The sequence below is a fragment of the Crinia signifera genome, chromosome 3, assembly GCF_055691185.1.
Source record: "Crinia signifera chromosome 3, ASM5569118v1, whole genome shotgun sequence".
Taxonomy (NCBI): Eukaryota; Metazoa; Chordata; class Amphibia; order Anura; family Myobatrachidae; genus Crinia; species Crinia signifera.
The window spans coordinates 334,730,132-334,742,274 of NC_139219.1; the positions used below are offsets into that span (position 1 = coordinate 334,730,132).

Sequence of the window (12,143 nt, forward strand, 5' to 3'; positions counted from 1 at the left end):
GCCGCCTTGCAGCCACTCTCCTGTGACCCCACCTGTCACTCTCCTGTGCCTCTTCCTGCCATAGCCCTGTGCCCTCTTGCTCTTTTCCTGTGCCCTCTTGCCACTCTCCTATGCCCCATCCTGCCACTCTTCTGTGCCACTTCCTGCCATGACCACGTCCTCTCCTGCCGCTCTCCCCTGTCCTCTACTGCCACTCTCCTGTGCCCTATTGATACTCTCCTATGCCCCTACCTGACACTCTCCTGTGCCTCTTCCTGCCATAACCCTGTGCCCTCTTACTCCTTTCATGTGCCTCTTGCAGCCACTTTCCTGTGCCCTTTTGCCACTCTCCTATGCCCCATTCTGCCACTGTTCTGTGCCACTTCCTGCCATGACCACGTCCTCTCCCGCCTCTCTCCCATGTCCTCTCCCGCCTCTCTCCCTGTCCTCTCCCGCCTGTCTCCCCTGTCCTCACTCGCCTGTCTCCCACATCCTCTTCCGCCTGTCACTCTCCTGTGCCTCTTCCTGCCATAACCCTGTGCCCTCTTGCTCCACTCCTGTGCCCATTGCAGCCACTATCCTGTGCCCCCACCTTCCACTTTCCTGTGCCCTCTTGCCACTCTCCTATGCCCCATCCTGCCATTCTTCAGTGCCACTTCCTGCCATGACCATGTGCCCTCTTGCTCCTCTCCTGTGCCCCTTGTAGCTTTATTACTATGCCCCCACCTGCCACTCTCTTAAGACCCCACCTGCCACTCTCCTGTGCCTATTCTTTTTCCACTTTCCTGTGCCCCCTGCAGCCTTTCCCTATGCCCTCTCCTGTGCCCCCTGTAGCTTTATTACTATGCCCCCACCTGCCACTCTCCTGTGCCTCTTCTTTCCGCTTTCCTGTGCCCCCTGCAGCCTTTCCCTATGCCCTCTCCTGAGTCTCCTGCAAGTTCTCTGCTATGCTCTTTCATATGCCCCCCACAGCCTCTCTCCTGTGCCCCCTCCTGTCTGTCTCTCACCTGTGCCCCCTCCTGTCATGATTTCCTGTGCCCATTCCTGGCCATCTCTTCCCTGTGCCCCCTCCTGCCATGCTCTCCCCTGTGCTGATTCATGGTAGGATCTCCTGTGCCCACTACTGTCCGGCTCTCCCGTGTGCCCCCTACTGCCAGGCTCTCCCCCGTGCGCCCTCCTGCCAGGCTCTCCCGTGCCCCCTGCTGCCAGGCTCTCCCGTGCCCCCTGCTGCCAGTCTCGCTCCTGTTCCCTCTCCTGCCAGTCTCGCTCCTGTTCCCTCTCCTGCCAGTCTCGGTCCTGTTCCCCCTCCTGCCAGTCTCTTCTGTGCCCCCTCCGGCCCAGCTCCCATGTGCCCCCTCCTGCCAGCCTCTCCAGTGCCCCCTCCCCTCCTGTCTCCGCCCTAGAGATGGTCCGTCCGCGAACGAACCGGTTCATTTGAACGGATCCCATCAAAGAACGAATGAGCCGCCGCTCCCCAAAAGGTGATCCGTTTCCGTTTACAATGCATTTTCCTGATCTCAGTGCTGCCACCTGTGGCAGCTGAGATGTACTACCTCTGTAGTGCTGTGTAGTGCTGTGACTACAAGTGATAGAAAGATTAGCTGCTGCTGCCAGGGATGGCCATCGGTGCAGACGCCATCGATGGTTGCCATCGATGGCTATTCTGCACACAGCCATCGATCAGTGTGTTTACTCGGTCATGTATATTCCCTTTTTTTTTTTTTAAGCGAGCCGAGGACCCGCCTAAAAGTTCCGTATCTTTCACAGAGAGATCCGTCAGAACCCGGCTCATGTCACTGATCCGTTTTGGGCGTCTCTACTCCGCTCCGGGTCTCGCACATGCGCACACTGCCAGGTATCGCAGCCGCACATTGCAGGGGCCTGATCTCAGGATACGGAGACACAGGGGCGGGGAGGAGACGCAGCGGATACCGGAGAGGGCGACACAGCGGCACGGTGAGCGGTACTGCCCTATATATTATATATACTCCTCTATGTATGCACACACCTGCCATATATATCATGTATACTGTATGGTGTACTGCCATATATATTATATATACTCCTCTATGTATGCACACACCTGCCATATATCCCATATATATTATGTATACTGTATGGTGTACTGCCATATATATTATATATACTCCTCTATATATGCACACACCTGCCATATATCCATATATATTATGTATACTGTATGGTGTACTGCCATATATATTATATATACTCCTCTATATATGCACAAACCTGCCATATATCCATGTATATTATGTATACTGTATGGTGTACTGCCATATATATTATATATACTCCTCTATGTATGCACACACCTGCCATATATCCATATATATTATGTATACTGTATGGTGTACTGCCATATATATTATATATACTCCTCTATATATGCACACACCTGCCATATATCCATATATATTATGTATACTGTATGGTGTACTGCCATATATATTATATATACTACTCTATATATGCACACACCTGCCATATATCCATATATATTATGTATACTGTATGGTGTACTGCCATATATATTATATATACTCCTCTATATATGCACACACCTGCCATATATCCATGTATATTATGTATACTGTATGGTGTACTGCCATATATATTATATATACTCCTCTATATATGCACACACCTGCCATATATCTATATATATTATGTATACTGTATGGTGTACTGCCATATATATTATATATACTCTATATATGCACACACCTGCCATATATCCATATATATTATGTATACTGTATGGTGTACTGCCATATATATTATATATACTCTATATATGCACACACCTGACATATATCCATATATATTATGTATACTGTATGGTGTACTGCCATATATATTATATATACTCTATATATGCACGCACCTGCCATATATCCATGTATATTATGTATGGTGTATGGTGTACTGCCATATATATTATATATACTCTATATATGCACACACCTGCCATATATCCATATATATTATGTATACTGTATGGTGTACTGCCATATATATTATATATACTCTATATATGCACACACCTGACATATATCCATATATATTATGTATACTGTATGGTGTACTGCCATATATATTATATATACTCTATATATGCACACACCTGCCATATATCCATGTATATTATGTATGGTGTACTGCTATATAATATATATATATATAATTTTCCTCAGTACTCGACTGCACTGACATGCATGTGTCGACTATTTCTACATAAAATCCTTTATATTTGAAAGTTCCTCGGAGTGATGCCACTTTGCTTCTATTGTTGGTTATTTCTGGATGGCACCCGGGGCATCTTATCATTGAAACAACGGAGTGCCGGCTCGCACATCGATATATATATGCACAGTATTACTTTTGATTGTTTTGCCACGTCAGTTGTCCTGAGGAAGGGGCTTCGGCTCCGAAACTGGTCGACACCATTTTTGCTGACACGTTACCCACTTTGATGTTTTGAATACAGTTTTCACCATTTATGAGAGTGCCGCCTCCTGTCTTCATTTAGTGTAACTATTTGGATACTCGTTTATATATCACTCCTGTGGAAGGCACCTCTACCGCTGTACCCCCATTGTTCCAAGTGCCAGTCCTATGCTCTATATATATATATATATATATATATATATATATATACGCAGCCTGACAGCATCGCTGACACCCTGTATACAATGTTATATTAATTATATACACTTTGTACTGTACCGCCATATATTTTATATACATGCACACACCCCTGCTATATATATTGTATACACTGTATACTCTGCTGAAATATATACTGTATGTTCTGATGCCATATATATTTTTTATACTGTATACTCTGCTGCCGTATAATATATATAAACTGTATGTATACAGCACTGACTGATACAGAATATATACTGTCACTGACAGCACACAGCCCGACATAGTGTCACTGACTGACCCCACACAGCGTGGCATAGTGACACTGATTGACTGTACAGAGCGTGGCATAGTGACACTGACTGACTGCACAGCCTGGCACAGTGTCCCTAACTGCACAATGCGTGGCATAGTGTCCCTGACTGACCCCACACAGCGTGGCATAGTGTCACAACTGACAGTATACAGCATGGCGTAGTGTCACTGACTGAACACACAGCATGGCGTAGTGTCACTGACTGAACACACAGCCTGGCATAGTGTCACTGACTGACCACACAGCCTGGCATAGTGTCACTGACTGACTGCGCAGCCAGGCATAGTGTTACACACTGACCACACAGCCTGGCATAGATAGTGTCACTGACTGACCACACAGTCTGGCATAGATAGTGTCACTGACTGACCACACAGCCTGGCATAGATAGTGTCACTGACTGACTGCGCAGCCTGGCATAGATAGTGTCACTGACTGACCACACAGCCTGGCATAGATAGTGTCACTGACTGACCACACAGCCTGGCATAGTGTCACTGACTGCACAGCCTGGCATAGTGTCACTGACTGACCGCACAGTCTGGCATAGATAGTGTCACTGACTGACCACACAGCCTGGCATAGATAGTGTCACTGACTGACCACACAGCCTGGCATAGTGTCACTGACTGCACAGCCTGGCATAGTGTCACTGACTGACCGCTCAGTCTGGCATAGATAGTGTCACTGACTGACCGCACAGCCTGGCATAGATAGTGTCACTGACTGACCGCACACCCTGGCATAGTGTTACACACTGACCGCACACCCTGGCATAGTGTCACTGACTGACCGCACAGCCTGGCATAGATATATAGCCTGGTATAAATAGTGTCACTGTTACAGCCTGGTGCAATGTGACTTTCTTTAAATTTGAATTTATCTTTCAATGATCCTGGAGACACAGCTTCACATTGGGATGTAGGAGGGTCCGCAGGAGCCAGGCACCTATCCTAAAGCTTTTGGAGGGTAGGCTCCTCCCCTACTGCATCCCAGACTCTTCAGTTCGTGTTAGGTGCCCACTGGAGTGGGTGCTATTCTAAAGGGCTGCGGGAGCAGCTGAAGGATTAGAGTTAGTTTAGTTAGGGTTTTTATTATTTTATTAACTTTTACTCTAGCTAGGTAGGCACAATGTGAGGATTCTCATTAGTGAATCCTCACACTGCTAGCGCAGCAGGAGCTGACAGAAGCGCGTCCTGTCAGCTCACTGTGCACAGGGGAGACGCTGTCTGGCCTCCCTGTGCAGCGCTTACAGCTTCTTTTAAGAAGCTGCCTGGGCTCCAGAGCGCTCTGAAACCGGCTTCACGCTAGGTGGGGATCATGGGGGACAGGCGCTCCGTGATAGCGGCGGCCATTTTCTGCGGAGCTTACACACTGAGCTCCTATATGAGAGGACAGCAGTGTGTTACAGGCATGTTCCGAGTGGTCCCCAGCTGAGGGGGAGATACTGGAACTAGGAGATCCTACAATGGGAGCGGCTTTCTGGGGGTAGTTGGCGCCAAAAGCCACAGACCCCGCAGCTGCAGGGACTTGGTCTCTTCCCTCACTCTGTTTTGGCGCCATTCGGAACGCTTGCAGCGGAGCTGAGCTGGCTTACAGATCCTGACAGAGTGATTGGATTTCCTGGGCATCGCTTTCCCCATTCTGAAGACTACAGACAGCTAAGTGATATATAATGCCTGTACATTTAATGCACTGTGACTGTGTTATTTGAGAACATCATGTCTGAGCAACAGTCTGTGGTTTTGGGGGAGGAAGCCTGAAATGCATTGAGCGCTTGCAGTGGTTGTACACTGAAATTTGTCCCTGAGCAGATGGCCAAGGGGGGCTTATGTAATTCTTGCGCTGCTGTGAAACCCATGGGGAGTGAACTCCAGAGGGTAGTGCTATCGGAGCCTGCGTGGGCTAGGTCCCTGGGCAGGTCTGTTAATGCTTTGGTGCATTGCTGGACAGGCAGAGTGATGGGCTGGTAACTTCCCCTAGACCATTGCCATTCTCTCAGCAGTCCTCTGGCTTCTTGCCTCTGACCCAGACAGATCCTGACTTATACAGGTCATGCAGGATACTGCTAAGGGAATCAGCAGGTTGTCCATCTTATTGGACAAGTTTGATGGGATTCTGTGGGGACCCCTAAAAGGTCTTATTCAGTACCATTGTTAGCTGCTGATGAGGAAGCAGAGTACACAGACATACCCTGGGATCAGGGTGATGATTCTGAGGAGTCCTCAGCCTCAGGGGTGGAGGATTTGATTACTGCTGTTAAACAGGCATTGAATTTGTCTGTGGAGGATAAAACTCCTGCAAAGGGTGCTTTTTAAGAGACAGCGTAAAGAAACTGATACTTTCCCTGCAGACGAGGGTTTACAAGTTTATTGGAAGGGGCCTGAAAAACCCCTGATAAAAGGCTTCAGATGCCTAAAAGATATTTAAGCCTGTATCCCATGCCTGAGGCTCATGCAGACCTCCAAGTTCCAGTGGTAGATGCTTCTGTGGCACGTTTGTCAAAAGCCCCCGTAGACAAAAAGCTGGAGGGTAACCTCAAGGCAATATTTGAGGTGGTGGGATACACCCTGCGTCCTCTGATTGCTTCCGCCTGGGTCTCTAAGGCCATGATTGTGTGGACCAATGATTTGTGCACTATGTTACACGCTGACCCTTGCCGGTTATTACTTGCGGAGAAGCTTAAAGCAGCTGCAGAGTATGTACTGGAAGCTGAGGAGGAAGCTCTCAAAATGGCTTCCAGAGTTTCCATAGTGTCTGTCAAGGCCAGGAGAGTGCTCTGGCTTAAGGCTTGGGAGGCATATAACGAGTCTTAGAAGGCCTTAGAGGCATTAGCTTTTAAAGGAAAGCTGTTATTTGGTTCTGAACTGGAAGAGATTATTAAGCAGGCCACAGGTGGCGAAAGTACCTTCCTGCCAGCCCCTGCAACCAAGCAGACACTAAGGTTTTCTGCTTTCAGGCCGTCCTTTCGGCCCTCCCCTAGAGGAGGTGCGTCCTTTCGAGGGCAGTCTTTTAGGGGAAGATTTCAGTCCTCCAGGGGCAAGGCCCTAAAGTCTAAATTTGGTTCCTTTCATAAGAAACCAAACACCAAAGGAGAGGACAAACCCTCCGCATGACTGCCAGGGGTTTTTCACGGCGGTGGTCTAGGTGGGGGGACGTCTGACACTGTTCAGAGATACATGGGCACGGTTAGACCGGGATTCTTGGGTGTTAGAAATTATATCCCAGGGTTACAGAATTCCCTTCAAAGGTCTTCCGCCAAGAAGATTCATTCCCACACCACTACCAAAGGAGGCTCGGCTCCGTACGGCTCTTTTGGGAGCGGCTCATTTTTTAGAGAAGGGCGTGGTAGTCCCGGTCCCCAGAGCGGAGTGGAAAAAAGGCTTTTATTCCACTCTGTTTTTTGGTGCCCAAACCAGACGGGTCTTTCAGACCCATATTAAACTTAAAGTCATTGAATATCCATTTGTGGGTAGACCATTTCAAAATGGAGTCTCTACGGTCAGTGCTGCTAAGCCTGGACCAGTGAGAATTTTTGGCGTCCATGGATGTCCAGGACGCATACCTTCATGTTCCCATCCACCCAGAACATCAGGCTCTATTGAGGTTTGCGATAGGAGACCTGCATTTGCGATTCCAGGCGTTGCCCTTCGGTCTGGCTACAGCGCCAGGGGTATTCACCAAAATAATGTCAGTAATGGCGGCGGTGCTTCGGCTGAGGGGAATCACGGTGATTACAGATTTGGACGACCTGCTGTTCAAAGCGGAGTCAGCAGAAAAGCTAAAGAGTCACTTGGCAGAAACCATCGGGTTTTTGCAGGCTCACGGCTGGCTTTTAAATTTACAAAAGTCTCAGTTGGTGCCGTCACAGAGACTTCAATTCCTGGGAGTTGTTCTGGGTACCCACCTACATCGGGTATTTCTACCAGAGGCAAAGGCCAGAGATCTGGCTGCCTTGGTCCAAGAGATCCTCGGGTCTCGGAGCACATCAGTATAGAGGTGCCTCAAACTGCTGGGGAAGATGGTGGCGTCTTTCGAGACGTTACAACTCGCCAGGTTCCACTCTCGAGTGTTCCAGTGGAACATTCTGACAGCCTGGTCAGAAAATACCCAGACCATGAAGTCAGAACAAATGGTGTTGTTGTCCCCAGAAACTCGATCCTCCCTGAAATGGTGTGGGGTCGGTCCCTACAGTCCTGGAACTGGCTGGTAGTCACTACCGACGCCAGCCTCAGGGGCTGGGGGGCAGTAGTCCTGGAACTGCGTCTGCAGCGCTGGTGGACTTCGGAGGAGTCTGTTTTACCGATCAACATCTTGAAACTGAGAGCGGTGTGGAAGGTGATTTCTCTGGCGGGAGAAAGACTGCAAGGGCTCCCTTTAAGGATTCAGACCAACAACGCCACAGCTGTGGCATATCTGAATCACCAGGGAGGCACACGCAGCAAACTGGCTATGTGGGAGGTGTCCTGGATCTTCTGCTGGGCGGAACAGAATGTGCCAGCGTTATCAGCGATATTCATACCAGGAGTGGAGAATATAGAGGCCGACTTCCTGAGCAGGGAGGAGCTGATGGAAGGAGAATGGAGCCTGAACCTACAAGTATTTCATCACATTACTCTGAAATGGGGAACTCCGGAGGTGGACTGGATGGCAAATCCAGGTTCAACCATCAGGTACCCAGGTTCTATGCCAGGACGAGGGATCCACTGGCAGAAGCAGTGGATGCTATGACCATCCCCTGGGAGGGGAATCTTCTTTAGGCTTTTCCGCCAGTACCAATGCTGGCAAGAGTTTTGAAAAAGATACAGGCCCAGGCAATCCCGGTGATTTTAGGGCCCCAGATTGGCCAAGGAGGTCCTAGTTCTCGAGGCTTCAGAGATTGTCTGTGGACTCGTGGCATCTACCTCTGAGGTCAGACCTTCTAAACCAAGGACTGTTCAACCATCTGGATTCAGCTCGGTTAGATTTGACGGCTTGGCTGTTGAAACCGCCATCTTGAAGAGCAAAGGGTTCTCAGAGGCTGTGGTTAACACTATGATTAAGGCTAAAAAGTCAGTGTCTTCTGCAAATTATTATAGGGTCTGGAAGACCTATATTCGGTGGTGTGAGAGGCAGAAGTCACACACAGCGCGATTTTGATTGGCTAAATTGCTGGAATTTTTGCAGGATGGTTTTTCCTAGGGGTTAAGCCTTCAGTCACTCAAAGTGCAGATCTCGGCCTTGTCAATTTATTTCCAAAATAGCATTGTTACCGGAAGTACAGACCTTCCTACAGTGGGTTTCTCGATTGAAACCTCCCTACAAGCAACCAGTAGCACCATGGGATTTATCTCTGGTTCTAGAGTGCCTTCAAAAGGCTCCTTTTGAGCCGTTAAGGTCGGCTGACCTTAAATTCCTTACATGGAAACTGGTATTTTTGTTGCCAGTGGCGTCAGCAAAAAGAGTATCGGAGTTGGGAGCCTTGTCCTGCAAGTCTCCCTTCTTTATAATTCATGATGATAGGGCTGTTCTTCGGACAGCACCCCAATTTTTACTTTAAAAGTAGTCTCTGCTTTTCATCTAAATCAGGATATAGTTCTGCCTGTGTTTCAACCCCCTGAGGGTTCAAGGAAAAGGGACAAATTGAGGAATTTGGATGTTGTGCGCGCCTTGCGCATTTATGTGGACAGAGTAAAGAGTGTCAGGAAGACTTATACTTTGCTAGTTTTGTATGATGTACACAAAATTGGTTGGCCTGCTTCTAAGCAGACCACTGCTAGGTGGTTGCGTTCTGTAATTGCTTTTGCATATACTAAAGTTGGTAGGCCTGTGTCGGCCAGGATTAATGGGCATACCACCAGGTCAGTTGCCACCTCTTGGGCGGTTCGACATGGGGCAACAGCTGAACAGGTTTGCAGGGCTGCCACTTGGTCATCTGTTCATACTTTTGCCAAATTCTATAGGTTCCATAAGTTCGTGTCGGAGGACGCATCATTCGGGCGAGCAGTGATGAGAGCTGCAGACCTGAGCGTACCCACCCAAAGGACCGGCTCTGGAACGTCCCAATGTTGAGCTGTGTCACCAGGACCATTGAAAGAGAAAAAGGGATTTTTGTAAGAACTTACCGTTCGAATCCCTTTCTCTGATATGGTCCTGGTGACACAGCGATCCCTCCCTTACGCTCAGTAAGTATGCCAAGTTCATGATGTTTCATGTTATATATGGTTGAAAAGTTATTTTAAAATTGTGCATATAATATGTGCAGGCGTTTGTACTGAATGTATTCCAGTGGCTTTGCAAGATTGAACTGAGGAGTCTGGGATGCAGTAGGGGAGGAGCCTACCCTCCAAAAGCTTTAGGATAGGTGCCTGGCTCCTGCGGACCCTCCTACATCCCAATGTGAAGCTGTGTCACCAGGACCATATCAGAGAAAGGGATTCGAATGGTAAGTTCTTACAAAAATCCCTTTTTTTATTAAAAATGGCAACAAATAAATGTCAGCAGTGTATCGGCCATCGTCCCTGTGTGATATATGTGTAACATGTAACTGACAATATGTCTATATGAGGCTATTCCAGTATGGAAGAGATAAAGGAGAGAGAGTATGTGTATAATATATGGATCAGTAATATCAGATATTCTGCGAGTACCCTCCCAATGACAGCCAAACACTCTGCCCAATTATATGTGTGTGATCTGTATATAACCTGTCTCCCACGTGGCCATATATACTGTGTGTGATGTGTATATAGCCTGTCTCCCACGTGGCGCTGGTACGTGTACTGTGGCCATATATACTGTGTGTGATGTGTATATAGCCTGTCTCCCACGTGGCGCTGGTACATGTACTGTGGCCATATATACTGTGTGTGATCTGTATATAGCCTGTCTCCCACGTGGCACTGGTACGTGTACTGTGGCCATATATACTGTGTGTGATCTGTATATAGCCTGTCTCCCACGTGGCCATATATACTGTGTGTGATGTTTATATAGCCTGTCTCCCACGTGGCGCTGGTGTACTGTGGCAATATATACTGTGTGTGATGTGTATATAGCCTGTCTCCCACGTGGCGCTGGTACGTGTACTGTGGCCATATATACTGTGTGTGATCTGTATATAGCCTGTCTCCCACGTGGCGCTGGTTGGTGTACTGTGGCCATATATACTGTGTGTGATCTGTATATAGCCTGTCTCCCACGTGGCGCTGGTACATGTACTGTGGCCATATATACTGTGTGTGATGTGTATATAACCTGTCTCCCACGTGGCGCTGGTTGGTGTACTGTGGCCATATATACTGTGTGTGATGTGTATATAGCCTGTCTCCCACCTGGCGCTGGTACGTGTACTGTGGCCATATATACTGTGTGTGATGTGTATATAGCCTGTCTCCCACGTGGCGCTGGTTGGTGTACTGTGGCCATATATACTGTGTGTGATCTGTATATAGCCTGTCTCCCACGTGGCGCTGGTACATGTACTGTGGCCATATATACTGTGTGTGATGTGTATATAACCTGTCTCCCACGTGGCGCTGGTTGGTGTACTGTGGCCATATATACTGTGTGTGATGTGTATATAGCCTGTCTCCCACCTGGCGCTGGTACGTGTACTGTGGCCATATATACTGTGTGTGATCTGTATATAGCCTGTCTCCCACGTGGCGCTGGTTGGTGTACTGTGGCCATATATACTCTGTGTGATCTGTATATAGCCTGTCTCCCACGTGACGCTGGTTGGTGATCTGTATATAACCTGTCTCCCACGTGGCACTGGTATGTGTACTGTGGCCATATATACTGTGTGTGATCTGTATATAGCCTGTCCCCCACGTGGCCCTGGTACATGTACTGTGGCCATATATACTGTGTGTGATCTGTATATAGCCTGTCTCCCACGTGGCGCTGGTTGGTGTACTGTGGCCATATATACTGTGTGATCTGTATATAGCCTGTCTCCCACGTGGCGCTGGTACATGTACTGTGGCCATATATACTGTGTGTGATCTGTATATAGCCTGTCTCCCACGTGGCGCTGGTACGTGTAATGTGGCCATATATACTCTGTGTGTGATCTGTATATAGCCTGTCTCCCACGTGACACTGGTTGGTGTACTGTGGCCATATATACTGTGTGTGATGTGTATATAGCCTGTCTCCCACGTGACACAGGTATGTGTAACGTGGCCATATATAC

The 12,143-nt window shown here is 48.2% G+C and overlaps 1 protein-coding gene across 2 annotated transcripts in view; it reads left to right on the top strand.

The window, feature by feature from the left end:
* The first annotated feature begins 1,754 nt into the window (after nucleotides 1-1,754).
* The window catches only part of MAPRE3 (microtubule associated protein RP/EB family member 3), a 126,782-nt gene continuing 116,393 nt past the window's right edge, over nucleotides 1,755-12,143 (top strand). The window contains exon 1 of one of the 2 annotated variants that reach the window (XM_083178933.1): nucleotides 1,755-1,942. In XM_083178933.1, the coding sequence (XP_083035059.1) occupies nucleotides 1,770-1,942 (173 nt within the window). In that variant the 5' untranslated portion in view covers nucleotides 1,755-1,769. The remainder of the gene's footprint in view (nucleotides 1,943-12,143) is intronic. The other variant, XM_083178934.1, reaches the window with a different exon arrangement.